The 20,121-nt window shown below is 43.0% G+C and overlaps 3 protein-coding genes and 1 non-coding gene across 4 annotated transcripts; 1 reads left to right on the forward strand and 3 right to left on the reverse strand.

Moving 5' to 3' along the window:
• Positions 1-56: 56 nt before the first annotated feature.
• LOC118377654 (coiled-coil domain-containing protein 38-like) lies at positions 57-9,471 on the forward strand. The gene is made up of 16 exons (XM_035764599.2): positions 57-126; positions 223-291; positions 382-447; positions 815-906; positions 1,072-1,234; positions 1,688-1,755; positions 2,183-2,346; positions 2,843-2,923; positions 3,418-3,590; positions 3,797-3,878; positions 4,012-4,105; positions 4,447-4,598; positions 5,049-5,184; positions 6,208-6,410; positions 6,844-6,937; positions 7,398-9,471. The coding sequence occupies exons 1-16, from the start codon at positions 72-74 to the stop codon at positions 7,506-7,508; spliced, it is 1,803 nt and encodes a 600-aa protein (XP_035620492.1). The 5' UTR covers positions 57-71; the 3' UTR covers positions 7,509-9,471.
• Positions 2,977-3,066, reverse strand: trnay-gua (transfer RNA tyrosine (anticodon GUA)). The gene is given in 2 exon segments: positions 2,977-3,012; positions 3,030-3,066. It is a non-coding gene; the product is annotated as a tRNA-Tyr (tRNA).
• An 85-nt stretch (positions 9,472-9,556) lies between the features above and the next one.
• LOC118377655 (small nuclear ribonucleoprotein F-like) lies at positions 9,557-13,800 on the reverse strand. Its single transcript, XM_035764600.2, has 4 exons — positions 13,657-13,800; positions 11,550-11,675; positions 11,239-11,303; positions 9,557-9,829 (listed from the first exon to the last, which is right to left on the reverse strand). Exons 1-4 carry the CDS (start codon positions 13,657-13,659, stop codon positions 9,760-9,762), a joined length of 264 nt encoding a protein of 87 aa, XP_035620493.1. The 5' UTR covers positions 13,660-13,800; the 3' UTR covers positions 9,557-9,759.
• Positions 13,801-16,737: 2,937 nt separating this feature from the next.
• Positions 16,738-18,532, reverse strand: LOC127908340 (uncharacterized). The gene is made up of 2 exons (XM_052466509.1): positions 18,205-18,532; positions 16,738-17,517 (listed from the first exon to the last, which is right to left on the reverse strand). The coding sequence occupies exons 1-2, from the start codon at positions 18,219-18,221 to the stop codon at positions 16,836-16,838; spliced, it is 699 nt and encodes a 232-aa protein (XP_052322469.1). The 5' UTR covers positions 18,222-18,532; the 3' UTR covers positions 16,738-16,835.
• Positions 18,533-20,121: the final 1,589 nt, after the last annotated feature.

Genomic DNA, 20,121 nt, shown 5'->3' on the forward strand with positions numbered 1-20,121 from the left:
GATTTGTTATTGCATTCCCTCAGATATTAATTATTGTAAGTTATAGTACCTATCCCAAACACACACTGGAAATGGACATTCCCTCCCCGCTTCGCTCCCCTTTGAGCATGCCTGATATTAAGAAAGGTAAGCCTACATTTACACAGATGCTTGTTTTTCTATATATAAGCTTTATTTTTTATTATTTTATGACATGTTATGATACCATTTATGTTCTTTCAGTGAAGATAAGTTCTCCCAAACACACTCCTGATGCTGAACACCTCTTAAGGAGAAGGGGTGGGATGGCAGGTATTTCATTTGAGGACAAATATACAATTTATGGGTGACTAAAATGTTTATTATGAATAACAAACAAATAAACCATCTAATTTCTTACAGAAAGTCTTGAGGAGACTGCAAAGCCAACATTGGATACAGTCTGGCTGAAATCAAGAAATAGTACAGGTAACGCTTAACATATGCAAATAATTGAACCATGGCAAATGTCATTGTTCTTACTTTCATGATAATGTTATTATTATTATTTTTTTTGTATCTTGTTAAAAGCACTTAGATAGGATATTTGTTGAACTGTTGAATGCAGTGTTTCTCAAAACTCTTCACCATTTTGTTGTGGCCCTGAACTAGCTCACCTGATTGCTCTAGTCAAAGGGCATGATGATTAGTTGACTAATTGAATCAGGTGTGCTAGCTCTGGAATAGATCCAATACATGGAATGGTTGGGTATCCCTGAGGAGAGGTTGGAGAACCACGGGTTTAATGAATACACACCAGCCATGGAGACATGGTTTTCTTATCTCTGATATGCAGATGACGACAGAAAATCGAACAACCCATTTGTGCTTCCAATGGATCGTAACATCTTCAAAAAGAGAGAGATTGAATCTGTAATCAAACAACAAGTACGTAGGCTACTGTAATACCCTCGGGGACTTTTATGCATCCATCTCTAGACCATAATAAAAAATAATAAAAACATAGAATAGAATCTTCAGATCGAGGCCTGTGAGCCTATCAAGTGATTACAGGAATACCATTTTGTAATTCACGCTCTCGCTCTCTATCAGGAGAAGAAGTTCTTCAGCAGCCTGCCGACCCAGATGAAGAGTACCTACCTGTCCCGACTCAGGTGCCGCTCTGCCCCCATGAGGAGTGCTGTGGAGGACACAATCCCAGAACCAGAGAAATGCAGACGGGAAAAAACGACATGGGCCACCGTGGTCACTAAAAGTACTGTATATGACAGACAAACCGTCTAGAATCAAAATGTACATTTTAATGATCTAAATATGAATGTATTTGTATCGCTGTCTGGGTCCTATAATTGAGATGATTGTATAATAGGTAGACCTATAATAAAAGTATATTCTACTGTATATATTATTATAGAAGTATCTATCATTATTTAAATTATTGGGTTTTATTTTACTAGGCAAGTCAGTTAAGAACATATTCTTATTTTCAATGACGGCCTAGGAACAGCAGGTTAACTGCCTTGTTCAGGGGCAGAACGACAGATTTGTACCTTGTCAGCTCGGGGATTCAAACTTGCAACCTTTGGGTGACTAGCCCAACGCTCTAACCACTAGGCTAACCTGCCGATTTAGACAGCAGTCACAATAAAGGAACATACATCGATGTTTTAACAGAGTGTCGACCAGGTTATCTCTTGTCGTTTTGCAGGTTGCAGTCAAGAGAGGGAGAACATTAGGGACTACTTGTCTAAACAGCGGGAAAAGTTTATGCAGCAGGTAAAACAATTATGGTCTAAAATGTAACAGAAGCTGTGGCTAGGTCTAATGAATTCAATCAAGGAATAGCTAGGATAGGATAAAGTAATCCTTCTCACCCCCCCCCCCTTAAAAGATTTAGATGCACTATTGTAAAGTGGCTGTTCCACTGGATGTCATAAGGTGAATGCACCAATTTGTAAGTCGCTCTGGATAAGAGCGTCTGCTAAATTACTTAAATGTAAATGTAAAAATGTAATCAAACCTGCAGTGCTGTAGTGATGCAAAGCCAATTTAATTTCAATTCAATATGATTTTTTTTTTTAAACAGCCATCATTGCTGATGTAGAAGAGACATAATCTCTACAGTAGGTTTTAAGGAATTCCAGTCTCTCTCTCTCTCTCTCTCTCTCTCTCTCTCTCTCTCTCTCTATCCATGTCTCTATAGTACTCTCTGTCAGTGAAGCAAGACACCATCAAGAAGCTGGAGAAGGACACGGTGATAGAGCTTAAGTTGATCAGACACGCTGAGAAACATCTGCAACAGGACTCGGTCGCCTTTGAAAAGTTCATCAAGGAAAACGACCAGAGCTCAGTGGAAGCTGTCAAGTTGTTAGTAAAGCCTATTACCAATAAATAGTAGCCTACACATGGTTTTGTATTAGCTTTTCAAATATCTCTAGCTACCTGATTGACAAAATAACCAGTAGGTTACAGTAATAGTTACAGTAGTTAGTTAATTTATTCACGATAGGTCCACCACAGGTAGATCATAGTAAATGCACAATGTTACAATAAGTTAATCATTACCCATCTCATATGAATATACTGTATTATATACTATTCTACTGTATCTTAGTCTATGCCGCTCTGACATTACTTGTCCATATATTTATATATTCTTAATTACATTCCTTTACTTAGATTTGTGTGTATTGGGTATATGGTGTGAAATTGTTAGATATTACTGCACTGTCATGGGCTAGAAACACAAGCATTACGCTACATCAGGAATAACGTCTGCTAAACACGTGTATGTGAACAATGCATTATTTCTTTTTACATTTAAATAAAAACATCACATGTATATTCTGTTATTTCTTTCCAGGGCAGAGAAAGAGACTATGCTGAAAATGGAGAAAACAGCAGAAATTAAAAAAGTGACAGTACAAATGATGGCGATGAAAAGGTACTGTATCATGTACGCTGTACTAACTAGAAAGGAAAATATCAAAATGTGTCTCCTTCGAGCCGGATTTGAACCAGCGACCTAAGGATTTCCGCTTTGATTCCAACTACAGTCCTCCGCTCTACCAACTGAGCTATCGAAGGGACGCTGAATAACATGGAAAAAATAGGGCATTTAAAGGCGCTACCAGAGGAACTCGACGGTTGTGAAATATTTGATATTTTCAGTATTCCCCCCCTCCCCCAGTAACACTGCACGGTCTTAACATACTTAACTACTGTAGCTAATGTAGTAGTGAAAACTACCTAACCACGTTACATTTTTTCAGAATGGATGAGCTAGCATGCGCTTTAGCTAGGCTCCATTTAGAGAACACGCCGCCGTCGCGCTGAACTCATTTCTTTCCATTTGGGGAGTGGGGTGGAGTCGACATGTGTTTGTTTTTTCAGTGGTAGTAAATGTTCTCCCACATAATGCAAGCATATCCCCTTTAGCGACATCTCAAAGTATCAAGAGATACTGAAGGAGTACCAGACCTACAAAACGTTTCTCATGGCCGTCGGACCCATGGAGTGGCGTGAGGAACAGAAACGCAAGAGGGAGGACAGGAGAGCAACCAAGCAGAAAGAGAATACAAACATTTTCTGTCTTCCTTCATCGGTCAAAGGTATGGGAGTTTAAATACTTTCCTTGGATTTATTTGAGATTGATAAAAATGTGTGCAATAGGAAATATGCAATAGTAGGCTAAAAGTGGGTTGCAGCAAAATGGTTTAAATTAATCTAGGGTTAGAGTTTATCCACATTGGTGCAACGCACCCTAAAATCTATTGACAGAAGTCTGACGTTTTTGTATTATTTTACTGATTCCAAGACGAAAATAAAAAAGGTCCAGCGTATGCCAGACGCAATTCAAGAGTCACAAAACATTCTCAGATAAGACATCAAAGCAAAAGGTAAAGAGGATGGGGAACGTATATATTTGTTTGTGTGTGGATTGATTTGATTTTATGATATAACGTAATTGACAAGTAACATTGAAAATAGTTCAGTGCTAGCTACTGTGTGCATTTGATTGTACCCTGTCAGTGGCAAAGTCAGCAGCATACTTCACCACCAGGAGAGACAGGGGTTCACCATCCCTGAGGTGCCAGAGACCGCAGAGACCTCAGACAGTGACGAGGTATGGATTAAACCTTGCTGTGTTTTTATTAATGAACCTTCTTGAGTATTGATGTGTTTTGTTGACATAATGTATGTTACCAACCAGGAAAGTGGTTTAAAAAATGGGGGTAAACCAGAGGTAAATTTAGCAAACCCCCCCCCCAATGCAAAAAAAAAACATTATTTATGTATCTAACTACCATAATAAGTGGGTAAACCCTATTCACAATTTAAGACAAGGAAACTGAGTTTATTTGGGTTGACCCCCAAGACAGCACAAACCGATCCGACTGGGACCAGACGTATGTGTTATCATTAGCTCTTCCATTTTGTTCTCTGCTGTGGATCTTCTCCTCCAAGGAGCCAGAGTTGTGTTACTCCAACCCCAGGGACATGCTGAATTTACTGACTGATCTGGAGGAGCAGAACCTGTCCTACATCCAGAACTTCCAGGAGACAGAGGAGGTCATGGATGAGATCCGCAAAACCATCCAGTTGACGCAGGAAAGAATGTAAGGAAGGGCACATCATCTATGCTGTTATACTCCCTATTTGAATCCAATCCTCTCCAGGAATACTACAGTGCTGTGTTCCTGAAGAGTCTAACCACTAGGTGGCAGGGTAGCCTAGTGGTTAGAGCGTTGGACTAGTAACCGAAAGGTTGCAAGTTCATATCCCTGAGCTGACAAGGTACAAATCTGCCGTTCTGCCCCTGAACAGGCAGTTAACCCACTGTTCCTAGGACGTCATTGAAAATAAGAATTTGTTCTTAACTGACTTGCCTAGTTAAATAAAGGTAAAGAAAGAAACAAAAATGAGTGTTTCTTATTGACAAGTCCAGGTTCTCCTTGGGCAACTTCACCTCTTTATTCAATTAATTTCAGGCCTAATAAACACGAGCCAGGTGTCATCCCTAGCAGATGTGTGTGCTAACAGGGTTTATTTACATGTGTAATGTACAGGAACAGTGAGGCCCGGATCCTGCTGCAGCAGGTAGACATCCTGAAGAACACCATCCAAAGGGAGGAGGAGAAGACCTCTGAGCTGGAGCTCAAGTCCAGGATCTTCTCCTACGGAGAGTACAGAGCTGACAAACAGGTTAGTACTATTGTCCACGTCGTTGCTGCGAACAGTCTCTACCTTGGTAAGTATATTGGTGTAGAGCATCTGCTACATAAAGGGGAGATTAGATTTGACCATAGAAATAGAATTACTAGGTCAGACAAAGCCCCTCAAACCATACCTCAAAACGTCAATGTCCATTCTAGTCATTCTGATTCTATATATTTTGGCCCATAGAAATAGAATAACTAGTTCAACATATCCCATTTCAGACTATGCCTCAGAATGGGAATGTCCACTCTATTCATTTTATAATGATATGACTGGCCCAATGGGTGAGCGCGTTTGATGATCGACATCGCTCGATTGGCTGATTGATTGAATGACTGATTCATTGGTCTACTTCCTAAAATACATCAGAGAAGAAGATCCAAAGGTACCTCAATCTCCCCAGACCTTTTCCTCCCACTGCATTTTGAGAGGGAAACTAGGAAAGAGGATGCAAGAATTCAAAGGAAATAGATTGTGTGTTTGTAAATTCAATCTGGAGTGCCAGTGTGTGCTCAGAATGCGTTCTTAAACTCACGAGTGTTGTCAGATTGTCCGTTCGTACATTCAGAGCGTTTTGCTCTCGTAGTGTTGAGTGCACACTGGACGCTCTGGTCGAGGAGTTGGGCTGATCCGAGCGTTCTGACCTCAACGGCAGTCAAGCATCCAAGCTAACTGGCTAATGTTGTCTAGCTTTCTAGCTACTTCCAGACACATGAGAGAACACCTCACTCTGACCATTTTACTCTCCCTAGCAGAGCTGGTTGGGCTGTTTTCATGTTATTCAGAGCGTTGGTGATTAACTGCTGCTGCCAACAATTTCCTTGTTCTTTTTTTTACTGACAACTGCCATATTCAATGGGTGTTGAGCGTTCGTAAATTAATCTGTTATTCTGTGCTCTGGCACACTCAGACGAGTGCTCTGAAATCGGTGTAGAGTGAATTTACGAACGCACCCAAAATTGAGATGAAACCATTTCGTAGTCAATTTCACCTCCTTCCTTATCACAGGACGTGATGCTCAATGTGCTGCACAAGAAGGTGAAGGAAGTGTACAGGGTGTGTGTGGGAGAGGTGGACTCCAATATCAGCACTCTTCACATGCTGGCCAACATCGAGAGCAGAATGCAGGACGTTATGGACCGACTGGAGACGCTGCCCCCGGATAACATTGACACCGTCCGCACCCAGCGGGAGAAGGAGAAGAGACTCAAGTATGTGTCCTTCCTCACAGCTCTTTGCGGTCATACACCGACCAGTAACCGTAAAAGCTCTTTAGCTGCGTTTACAGAGGCAGCCCAATTCTGGTATTTTTCGCCACGCTAATTGTTCTTTTGACCAATCATATCAGTTCTTTTGCCAATAATTGGGTAAAACATCAGAATTGGTCTGCCTGAGTAAACGCAACCTTTTGTGAAAACTTCTGGTGTAAAAAGGTCTTTATAAAATAAATGTGATTTAATTGTTGCCAACAACATACCACACTAATGCACATTCGGGATGAATGCTCTCAATTGTGCGGCCAGCGGTAGAAGTTGACCAGGGTATTTATTATCCCAAACTTCCTCAGCGATCTCAGGAAGAAGGCTATTAAAGGCTGTTGTGCCGTCTTGACAATAATGCTCCCTCCCTCTAATCTCCTTTCAGGATGCGTGAGGAGAAGCTGTTGATGAAGAAACACCACCAAGAGGAGAGACTCCGAATGGCTCTGGAGAGAGCCACCTCTGACAGCAAGAAGAGGGTCAGTGTACCAAACTGTGCACAAACAGGACACATATCGATTGCTATAATACAGTTTGAGTAAATATAGACTGTTTATAGACTGGTGGGCATAGAGAATCAACCTAGAATACAATATCTACCTTTGCTACACTGTATTGATGAAACATGCTTCTCCGGGACCAAATGCCTTTGAAATGATTTTTTAATTATTTTTTTAAATTTCACCTTTATTTAACCAGGTTGGCTAGTTGAGAACATGTTCTCATTTGCAACTGCGACCTGGCCAAGATAAAGCATAGCAGTGTGAACAGACAACACAGTGACAATGACACCTAATATTACAGAACTGTAACAGACATTTGAAACACTGTGTATTGATGAAACATGCTTCTCCGGGACCAAATGCCTTTGCAATGACACCTAATATTAAAGAACTGTAACAGACAGTCTCCATTTATCCTGTTTTCTCTGGCTTGTAGACGGGCAGAAGGCTGATACCGCGATCGGAGCCATCGGAGATCAAGAAGAAGGACAAGACACATGCCTTGACCACTAGAGAGCAAGAAGACGCCTTGTACTTCTTTGCCTGATTATTTTAAACCATCAGTATTCACAGACAATATAAGACAGTGACTGATTTTAAATGAGCTTTTGTATACAGTACCAATCAACAGTTTGGACATGCCTACTCATTCAAGGATTTTTCTTATTTAAAAAAAAAAAAAAAACTATTTTCTGAAGACATCAAAACATATGGAATCATGTAGTAACCAAAAGGTGTTAAACAAATCTATATTTTAGATTCTTCAAAGTAGCCACCCTTTGCCTTGATGACAGCTTTGCACACTCTTGGCATTCTCTCAACCAGCTTCACCTGGAATGCTGAGCATTTATTGGCTGCTTTTCCTTCCCTCTGTGGTCCAACTCATCTGAAACCATCTCAATTGGGTTGAGGTCAGGTGATTGTGGAGGCCAAGTCATCTGATGCAACACTCCCATCACTCTCCTTCTTGGTCAAATAGCCCTTACATAGCCTGGAGGTGTGTTGGATCATTGTCCTGTTGAAAAACAAATTATTGCACAAACCAGATGGGATGGTGTATCGCTGCAGAATGCTGTGGTAGCCATGCTGGTTAAGTGTGCCTTGAATTCTAAATAAATCACTGATAGTGTCACCAGCAAAGCAACATCACACCTCCATGTTTCACGGTGGGAACCACACATGTGGAGATCATCCATTCACCTACTCTGCTTCTCACAAAGGCTCTGCCTTTTCTCAGCTCACTGGTCACAATAACACCCACCAGTAGCACACGTTCCAGCAGGTCTCACTGATCATCCCCAATGCCAACACCTCATTTGGCCATCTTTCCTTCCAGTTCTCTGCTGCCAGTGACTGGAACGAATTGCAAAAATCACTGAAGCTGGAGACTTATTTCACTCACTAACTTTAAACATCAGCTATCTGAGCAGCTAACCGATCGATGCAGCTGTAAATAGCCCACCCAATCTACCTACCTCATCCCCATACTGTTTTTATTAACTTTTGTTTTTTTGCACATCAACATCTGCTCATTTATCACTCCAGTGTTATTCTGCTAAATTGTAATTCTTTGCTACTATTTCCTATTTGCCTACCTCCTCGTGCCGGTCTAATATCCGTTACATGTGTTTCTTGGCCCAAGCAAGTCTCCTCTTATTGGTGTCCTTTTAGTGGTTTCTTTGCACAAATTTGACCATGAAGACCTGATTCACACAGTCTCCTCTGAACAGTTGATGTTGAGATGTGTCAGTTCTTGAACTCTGAAGCATTTATTTGGGCTGCAATTTCTTAGGCTGGTAACTCTAATGAGCTTATCCTCTGCAGCATTGGTAACTCTGGGCCTTCCTTTCCTGTGGCAGTCAGTTTTTTCATAGCGCTTAATGGTTTTTGCAACTACACTTGAAGAAACGTTCAGTTCTTGAAATGTTCCGTATTGACTGACCTTCATGTCTTAAAGTAATGGACTGTTGTTTCTCTGATCTGTTCTTGCCATAATAAGGACTTAGCCCTATTTGGTAAAATACTTTCTGTTTACCAACCCTAATTTGTCACAGCACAACTGATTGGCTCAAATGCATTAAGGAAAGACATTTCGCAAGGCACACCTGTTAATTGAAATGCCTTCCAGGTGACTACCTCATGAAACTGGTTGAGAGAATGCCAAGAGTGCACAAAGCAGTCAAGGCAAAGGGTGGCTAATTTGAAGAATTTAAAATATATTTAGATTTGTTTAACACTTTTTTTTGTTACTACATGATTCCATATCTGTTATTTCATTGTAGATTAATAGTGAAGACATCAACTATGTCAAATATTACAAATAAAAACCCTGGAAGGAGTAGGTGTCCAAACTTTTGACTGGTACTGTACATTATGTCTATTTGTTAGCCCAGGTCACCAAGGAGCATTTAGATTCACTCACTGATTTGGACTATACAATATTATCTAATGCTATACAAGTTAGATTTAATGTACTGTATAATTGGATTATAAATAAAACATTGAATTTTTACCTTAGTATATTCTGTTGTTTCCTAAATATGATCATTTACAGATAAAGTAGGTAAATTGCACAAAATAATGCCATACAAGATATTACTGAAAAGTGCAATATGCACAATTTTATTATCCTTGTGCTCAAAAGGGGCACAACAGTTTGCTTCATCATCATATAAAAAAAGACAACTGCTTCTCAGATGTTTTCAAAACGAGACATTTTCATAAAAAATGGCAACAAATCAACAAACAAGATTAGCAACCAGACATCAAAAAGAAGCTTGCAGTAGCATATGCATCTATCAAACGTCTTTCATTTCACCATCCTCCTCCTCCTCTTCTACTCCTCTAATGAACAAGACATTGTTGCATCTGTGTGGAGGGGAAAAAAATAGTGTACTGTTAGCTCACCGTGGGCTGGTATGGCAGACAGGAAATGATTAAACATTGTGCTAATTCTGCAATTAAACTGGAGATACAGTGCTATCAGAAAGTATTCATACCCTTTGACTTATTCCACATGCGTTAGAGCCTGAATTCAAAATATATATTTTTATCCTCACCCATCTACACACACTACCCCATGATGACAAAGTGAAAAGATGTTTAGAGATTTTTTTTGGTGCTAATTTATTGAAAATTAAATCTCTAATTTACATAAGTATTCACACCGAGGAGTCAATGCAATTACAGCGTGAGTCTTTCTGGTTAAGTCTAAGAGCTTTGCACACCTGGATTGTACAATATTTGCATATAATTTATTTGAATTCTTCAAGCTCTGTCAAGTTGGTTGTTGATCATTGCTTGACAGCCATTCAAGTCATTTTTACAAGACTATTTAAGTCAAAACTGTAACTAGGCCACCCAGGAGCATTCAATGTCTTGGAAAGCAACTCCAGTGTATATTTTGACCTTGTGTTTTAGGTTATTGTCCTGCTGAAAGGTGAATTGGTCTCCCAGTGTCTGTTGGAAAGTGGACTGACCAGGTTTTCCTCTAGGATTGTTCCTGTGCTTAGCTCTATTCCGTATATTTTATCAAAAAAAAAAAAACCTCCCTAGTCCTTGTCAATGACGAGCATACCTATAACAAGATGCAGCCACCACCATGCTTGACAATATGAAGAGTGGTACTCAGTAATGTGTTGTGTTAGCCCCTAACATAAGGCTTTGTATTCAGGACATGAAGTACATGTCTTTGCCACATTTTTAGCTGTTTTACTTTAGTTCCTTATTGCAAACAGGATACATGTTTTGGAATAGTTTTATTATGTACAGGCTTCCTTCTTTTCACTGTCATTTAGGTTATTATTGTGGAGCAACTTCAATAGTTTTCTCCTATTACTTGGTAACAGTTTTAGTCACCATTGGCCTCATGGTGAAATCCCTGAGCAGTTTCCTTCCTCACCAGCAACTGAGTTAGGAAGGACATTTCAGCTTGTCATTTGTTTAGTTTTTTTTCATTAAAACATAATTTCACTTTGACATTATGGGGTATCGTGTGCAAAACATTGACATCATCTCAATGTAATACATGTTTTAATTCAGGCCGTAACAACAAAATGTGGAAAAAAAAGTCAATAGGTGTGAATACTTTCTCAAAGCCCTTTGTGTGTAAACTGGTCCCAGATCTGTTTGTGCGGTCTTGCAACTCATATGATAATCGTTACTCCAATCCATAGGAGTTGGCAAGACAGCACAAACAGATCTGAGACCAGGCTAATGTGTTTAATCATGAACTCTGCAAAGTACAAGTAAACAAAAGAGAATTCCACTGAACTTACCTGACGAGTACTTCTCCTAGGTGACCAGCCAATGCTCCATCCACATACTCTTCAGTGTTGGCCAACTATAAAATCAGAGACAATATATTGTTAGATGTTATAAATTGATATGAATGCTGTACAAAATGTACACCTGTTTTTAATCAAACTAAATGAATGGCCCACAGAGATGCAACCAGAGCCATATAGCTTAGCCAGAGATTCGGATGGGCAAGCTCTCTCTAGATGCAAATGTGTGCACACGAGGGACTCCAGCTGTAGGGAATTATGCATGCATTATGACTGTATGCATCTTTCTGGTCCACACACACCTGCATATTCATGTAGCTGTCCACGGACACCAGGTATCCTTTGTATTCCATGCCCCACTTCAGCTTCACCATCACGGGCTTGCCAGTCAGACCGTTCAGGAACGGTTTGGGATTCAGTGGTAAACTCTGAAATGCCATTATCAAATAAAATGTTATTGGTCACATACATATATTTAGCAGCTATTATTGGACAAAAGGAACACCTATATGAGAATGCTGTTCATCGACTACAGCTCAGCGTTCAACACCATAGTGCCCACAAGGCTCATCACTAAGCAAAGGACCCTGGGACTGAAAACCTCCCTCTGCAACTGGATCCTGGACTTTCTGATCGGCCGCCCCAGGTGGTAAGCGTAGGCAAAAACACGTCTGCCACGCTGATCCTCAACACTGGTGCCCCTCAGGGGTGTGTACTTAGTCCCCTCCTGTATTCCTTGTTCACCCACGACTGCGTGGCCAAACACGACTCCAACACCATCATTAAGTTTGCTGACGACACAACAGTGATAGGCCTGATCACCGACAACGATGAGACAGCATATAGGGAGGTGGTCAGATACCTGGCAGTGTGGTTCCAGGACAACAACCTCTCCCTAGAGAGTTTCGAGTTCCTTGGTGTCCACATGACCATGAGAGTTCATTGGTGCAAACACACCAAGACAGTCGTGAATAGTGTACGACAACAGGAGACTGAAAATATTTGGCACGGGTCCCCAGGTCCTCAAAAAGTTCTACAGCTGCACTATCGAGAGCATCCTGATCGGTTGCATCACCACCTGGTATGGCAAGCGGTACCGGAGCGCCAAGCCTAGGACCAAAAGGCCCCTTAACAGTTTCCACCTCCAAGCCATAAGACTGCTGAACAATTAATCAAATGGCCACCAGGACTATTTACATTTACCACCCCTCCATTTGTTTTTATACTGCTGCTACTTGCTGTTTATTATGTATGTATCATGGACATTCTTACTGACAGTTATGGCTGCAAATTACCTCGACTACATCGCACGTTGACTCTGTACTGGTACCCCCTGTATATAGCCTTTTTCACAATTTAAAAAATATATATTTTCTTAACTCTTTCGTGGTAACTCTTTTTTTGGTTAATTATTAAGGGCTTGTAAGTAACCATTTCTTCACCTGTTGTAGTCGGCACATGTGACAAAGTTTTCATTGATTTGGTATTTTAGCCATATATCACACCCCCTCGGACCTGATTGCTTAATTATAGTCATAATATTAACGATAATTAACTGGTTAAATTTAAGCAATAAGGCACGAGTGGATGTGGTATATGGCCAATATACCATGGCTAAGGGCTGTTCTTATGTATCACGCAACTGGTTATCAATGTAATTAGAGCATTAAATACACATTTTTGTCATACCCATGGTATATGGTCTGTTATAAACTGGGTGGTTCAAGCCCTGAATGCTGATTGGCTGACAGCCATTGTATATCAGACTGTATACCACGGGTTTGACAAAACGTTTATTTTTACTTCTCTAATTACGTTGATAACCAGTTTATAATAGCAATAAGGCACCTCTGGGGTTTGTGATATATGGCCAATATACCACGGCGAGGGGCTGTGTCCAGGCACTCCTCGTTGCGTCGTGCAGAGAACAGCCCTTAACCGTGGTATATGATCATATACCAATCAGCAATCAGGGCTCAAACCACCCAATTTATAATGTTTATAACAGGTATGACAAAACATTTATTTTTACAGTTCTAATTACGTTGGTAGCCAGTTTATAATAGAAATAAGGCCGTGGCATATCAGCCATATGCCACAGCCCCTCGGGCCTTATTGCTTAAATATCCCATGGCTTTCAGACAACCAGCATCCAGGACCGAAACACATTACAACTGCATCTCACAACTAGCTATCTAGATAATCAAACTAGCCTTTCACATACAGTGCAAAGCACAACAAAGTACATCTTTACCACCCTAACTAGTTACCGAAGCTAGCTAGTTGGATAATCACAACAAAGGCGATTTTATGATATTTGAGAATTTGAGTAGTTAGCTATGATAGCCTGGACGTTCACTACATATATTACCAATTCTCATCAAACACCTCATAATATAGAATATTTACCATTTTGATTCTGTATGAGCTTCAACGACGATTTGCACGCCGTTATTGGATACAGGAAGTAGTGGTGAACTCTGAACTCTGATCCGTACAAAACAGCACTGTGATTGGTTCAGTTTTTGCCATTGTTCATTCTGATTGGCCACAAAACCGGAGAGAAAAACAGACGGGCATTTTCTACTCCAGTCAAGTCTCTTCTCCGTGCGGAGCCCAAATTTGCGGGAAAGATTCGATGTAGCCAAAATATTTATCGGCGAACTTGTTACATTGTTGCAATTTTAATGAAACAGTTTCAGTCATTGTGTTTACAATCAGATACTTGATACAATATAGTCTCTTGCTCGCCGGGCTAGACAACAACAGTTGCAGATTCAGTTGTGACCACTAGGAGGTAATGTTCTCAAATGGATTGAAGTAGCCAACACTCTCCAAACATTGTGAGTGATTTGCATAATTTAAGATAAACTTTTATGGAAACTTGTATCTCCTTTTAAAGATGTAAATGATATTATGATAATCGATATTGGCAGCCACATAGTAGCCTAAAGAATGTTGGTTATTTTGGAATGTTTATTTAAATGTAAATTGAAATTCACAGCAGATTATTGCTTGTGCTATTGCTGTACTGTATTGCTGTACTGTAGTTCATTGTGAATGTTATGCCATTTTCTTGACACAAGATAGATCAAATTCTCTCTCTATGTCTCTGGCCATGTTCCAGCGGATCACTTTTGTCAATCTCCATCTTTCAAAGTGTGTTGCATTATGGGGATAGAAGTTGTCCGACTTACGCCTGCCTACATGTCTACCTTGCATGAACTTGATAAAAATCAAGAGATCAAAGTTAATGAAGTTTTGACTGCAGTCGAAGGCAAGTTTCTGCAGTTGCTCTTCACCAACGTCCTCCGGGAGCCATGGCCTGCATTGTGGAAGGCTCTATTTTATTTATTTAAACTTTTATTTAACTAGGCAAATCAGTTAAGAACAAAGTCTTACTTACAATGACAGCCTACCAAAAGTCAAAAGGCCTCCTGACGGGGCTGGGATTAAAAATATAGGACAAAACACACATCATGAGAAGGACAACAGCATAACATGGCAACACCACATGACAACAACATGGTAGCAACACAACATGACAACACAGAATGGTAGCAACACCACATGACAACAACATGGTAGCAACACCACATGACAACACAGAATGGTAGCAACACCACATGACAACAACATGGTAGCAACACCACATGACAACACAGAATGGTAGCAACACCACATGACAGCACAGCATGGTAGCAACACCACATGACAACAACATGGTAGCAACACCACATGACAACACAGAATGGTAGCAACACCACATGACAACACAGAATGGTAGCAACACCACATGACAACAACATGGCAGCAACACAACATGACAACACAGAATGGTAGCAACACCACATGACAACAACATGGTAGCAACACCACATGACAACAACATGGTAGCAACACCACATGACAACACAGAATGGTAGCAACACCACATGACAGCACAGAATGGTAGCAACACCACATGACAACAACATGGTAGCAACACCACGTGACAACACAGAATGGTAGCAACACCACATAATAATAATAATAATAATAATATAATAATAATATAATATAATAATAACACCACATGACAACAACATGGTAGCAACACCACATGACAACACAGAATGGTAGCAACACCACATGACAACAACATGGTAGCAACACCACATGACAACAACATGGCAGCAACACCACATGACAACACAGAATGGTAGCAACACCACATGACAACAACATGGTAGCAACACCACATGACAACACAGAATGGTAGCAACACCACATGACAACAACATGGCAGCAACACCACATGACAACACAGAATGGTAGCAACACCACATGACAACAACATGGTAGCAACACCACATGACAACAACATGGTAGCAACACCACATGACAGCACAGCATGGTAGCAACACCATATGACAACAACATGGTAGCAACACCACATGACAACACAGAATGGTAGCATCACCACATGACAACAACATGGTAGCAACACCACATGACAACACAGAATGGTAGCAACACCACATGACAACAACATGGTAGCAACACCACATGACAACAACATGGTAGCAACACAACATGGCAACAGCACAAAACACGGTACAAACATTATTGGACACAGAAACAGCACAAAGGCAAGAAGGTAGAGACAACAATACATCACACAACGCAGCCACAACTGTTAGTAAGAGTGTCCATGATTGAGTCTTTTGAATGAAGAGATGGAAATAAAACTGTCCAGTTTGAGTGTTTGTTGCAGCTTGTTCCAGTCGCTATTAGCAGTGAACTGAAAAGAGGAGCGACCTAGTGATGTGTGTGCTTTGGGGACCTTTAATTTAATGTGACTGGCAGAACGGGTGTTGTATGTGGAGGATGAGGGTTGCAGCAGGTATCTCAGATAAGCATCAACCAGTGGGTCTTGCGACGGGTATACAAGGATGACCAGTTTACAGAGGAGTATGGAGTGCAGTGATGTGTCCTATAAGGAGCATTGGTTGCCAATCTGATGGACGAATGGTAAAGAACATCTAGCTGCTTGAGAGCACCCTTGATGATTAGGGTGTTTGTGTTTGTCCATGCAAACGTGACCAAAGACGTGACTGAAACAGGAACCAACTTTGCCACAATTCATATATACAGTGTATATGTACAAATTAATGTGATATTTGAGGCTCTCTCTCACCAGGGGCGAACTGGGACAACAATTCAGCCCTGGCATTTTATCCACACCAGCTCCCTCTGAATCAGAGAGGTGCCCATGGAGCAGTTGTTGGGGGTTAACTGCCTTGCTCTATGGCAGAACAGCAGTAAGTTCCTCTCTCTCTCTCTCTGTCTCTCTCTCTCTCTGTCTCTCTCTCTGTCTCTCTCTCTCTCTCTCTCTCTCTCTCTCTCTCTCTCTCTTATAACAGTGCTACTCCAGTACTATTTGAGAAGGTCCGTGATCACAATTTGTAAAAAAAGAGGAGAGGCAGTTGGGTCCAGGGGCAGGCAGAAGGTCATACACAGGAGGAGGCAGGTAGTTGGGTCCAGGGGCAGGCAGAAGGTCATACACAGGAGGAGGCAGGTAGCTGGGTCCAGGGGCAGGCAGAAGGTCATACACAGGAGGAGGCAGGTAGCTGGGGCAGGCAGAAGGTCATACACAGGAGGAGGCAGGTAGCTGGGTCCAGGGGCAGGCAGAAGGTCATACACAGGAGGAGGCAGGTAGCTGGGTCCAGGGGCAGGCAGAAGGTCATACACAGGAGGAGGCAGGTAGCTGGGGCAGGCAGAAGGTCATACACAGGAGGAGGCAGGTAGCTGGGTCCAGGGGCAGGCAGAAGGTCATACACAGGAGGAGGCAGGTAGCTGGGTCCAGGGGCAGGCAGAAGGTCATACACAGGAGGAGGCAGGTAGTTGGGTCCAGGGGCAGGCAGAAGGTCATACACAGGAGGAGGCAGGTAGCTGGGTCCAGGGGCAGGCAGAAGGTCATACACAGGAGGAGGCAGGTAGCTGGGTCCAGGGGCAGGCAGAAGGTCATACACAGGAGGAGGCAGGTAGCTGGGTCCAGGGGCAGGCAGAAGGTCATACACAGGAGGAGGCAGGTAGCTGGGTCCAGGGGCAGGCAGAAGGTCATACACAGGAGGAGGCAGGTAGCTGGGTCCAGGGGCAGGCAGAAGGTCATACACAGGAGGAGGCAGGTAGCTGGGTCCAGGGGCAGGCAACAGTACAGGCAGGGAAAAGGCTAGTAACGTTGTCCGGGAGACCAGGCAGTAGGTTGATAAGAGGAAACCCGATAGGCTTAAAGTACAGGCAGGGAGTAGGAAAAAGGCGTTGTTAGTTTTTGCCTGCCTCACTATCATACGGGGAAAAACAGAGCTCCAAAATAGAAGTGTGTCACAAAACAAACAATACCTCACAATGATGGGGTGCAAAGAATTGAACTAAATAGTGTGTGATAATGACATGCAGGTGTGTGAACAGGTGATCAGATTGGGAACTGTAGAGTGAGCTGCGTTTAGGGGATCTACGTGTTTCAGAGTGTGAGTTGGAAGCAGACGTTACGGTCCAATCACACAAATTTCCTAGGGGGCAAAGGTCCAGATAGATATTGTCTTTTTTTTAACCTTTATTTAACTCGGCAAGTCAGTTACGAACAAATTCTTATTTTTAATGATGGCCTCGGAACAGTGTGTTAACTGCCTGTTCAGGGGCAGAACGACAGATTTGTATCTTGTCAGCTCGGGGGTTTGAACTTGCAACTTTCCGGTTACTAGTCCAACACTCTAACCACTAGGCTACCCACCTCAGAACCCCTGTGACACCAAACTTTTCACACCCCTCTTGAACTTGAGGTGAAAATGTTGCAGTTTTTTTCCCATAATTGTACACATTTTGCATGGGGCAGAGAATTTTTGTTGCTCTTTTAAAGTAATTTTTCTGCAATTGTACACATTTTTCCATGTCTTATGTGTGTTTATATCATACCAGTAGTCGAAGAGCATTTGTATTTTTTGTAGTTGGCACCCGCTGTCCGTATCGACCCTGTTCTGGACTGTGGACCGCCAGTTGAGTATAGGGGCTTGGCCTCCCGGGTGGCGCAGTGGTTAAGGGCGCTGTACTGCAGCGCCAGCAGTGCCATCAGAGTCCCTGGGTTCGCGCATGTTATGCGGTAAAGCGCACGGTGTCTCCAGTGCGCGCTCATAGCCTGGAGTGCTATATGCCAGCCCTCTGCAAGTGCCATGCGAGAGTGGGCATCCAGCCAGGGCTGATTGTGCCAGCTCAGCGCACTTGGTCTCCGGTGCGCCGTTTCGGCCCAGGGTATCCTGCGCAGGCTCTGCGTGCTGTGTCTCCGGGGCACTGAGACGTTCAGTTCGTCCTATGCCTGCGCTCTGCCTGTGCCGGACTAAAGTGGGCATTGAGCCAAGTGGAGAGGTGCGAGTGGTAAGCACCAGATCTCCAGTGCTCCCCCACAGCCCGGTTCGACCTGTGCCTGCACTCTGGGGGGGCCGGGCTAAAGTGATTATTCAGCCTGGAGGAGTGGTGACAAGGCTGCGCACCAGGGCTCCAGTGCTCCCCCACAGCCCGGTTCATCCGGTGCCTCCTCCATGCTCCAGGCCTCCTGTAGGTCTCCCCAGCCTGGGGGGCCCTGTGGCAGCCCCACGCACCAGGCCTCCCGTAGGTCTTCCCAGCCTGGTGGGCCCTGTGGCAGCCCCACGCACTAAGCTGTCTCTACGTCTCCTCCCTCGAGAGTTGTCCTCCAGTCCGGACCCTCCAACAACGCCCTCCAGTCTGGAGCTTCCAGCGACGTCCTCCAGTGTCGCCCTCCAGTCCGGGGCCCACAACGAGGGAGCCCAGTCCGGGGCCCGCTACGAGGGTGCCCAGTCCGGGGCCCGCTACGAGGGTCCCCAGTCCGGGGCACGCTACAAGGGTCCCCAGTCCGGGGCCCGCTACGAGGGTCCCCAGTCCGGGGCCCGCTACGAGGGTCCCCAGTCCGGGGCCCGCTACGAGGGTCCCCGCTCTAGAGGCGCCACCTAAGTGGGCCAAGCCAGAGGTGGAGCAGCGTCTACGTCCCTCACCAGAGCCGCCACCGTGGAGAAATGCCCACCCAGACCCTTCCCTATAGGTTCAGGTTTTGCGGCCGGAGTCCTCACCTTTGGGGGGGGCGGGGAGTACTGTCACGCCCTGACCTTAGAGCTTTTTATGTCTATTTTGGTTTGGTCAGGGTGTAATTTGGGGTGGGCATTCTATGTTCTTTTTTTCTATGTTTCTTTATTTCTATGTTTTGGCCGGGTATGGTTCTCAATCAGGGACAGCTGTCTATCGTTGTCTCTGATTGGGAACCATACTTAGGTAGCTTTTTCCCCACATGGTTTTTGTGGGTAGTTATTTTCTGTTTAGTGTTTTGCACCTTACAGGACTGTTTCGGTTTCGGTTATTCTTTGTTATTTTTGTTATAGTGTTCAGTTCTAATAAAAAGCATGAACACTTACCACGCTGCGCTTTGGTCCGATGATTCCTCTTCTTCAGACGACGAATACCGTTACAAATGCTCACGTCAGCAAGGCAGCGTTTCTATTGTTTATAAAAGGTTTTCTTTATAATGCCCGAAATAAACATGGCTTCAACCCCCATATCAAACACTCACAGACTGAAATCATATGTGTGTACATTGTACAATCAATGAATGAGAGAGAGTATCAAATATCACATTAATTTGTATATATCCACTGTATACATGAATCGTTGCAAAGTTGGTTCCGGAATGATTGGCTGGTAATAGATCCTCACCATGGAGAATGATAGAGGCCTCTAGTGGCCAAAAGGCCATTTTAGCAAGGGCAGTGTCATTGAGGGCTTCCGCCATTTTAAAGTAGTCAAGTGGGTGTAGATTTGTATGGGGTG

This window comes from Oncorhynchus keta, chromosome 17 (assembly GCF_023373465.1).
Source record: "Oncorhynchus keta strain PuntledgeMale-10-30-2019 chromosome 17, Oket_V2, whole genome shotgun sequence".
In the NCBI taxonomy this organism is placed as follows: domain Eukaryota; kingdom Metazoa; phylum Chordata; class Actinopteri; order Salmoniformes; family Salmonidae; genus Oncorhynchus; species Oncorhynchus keta.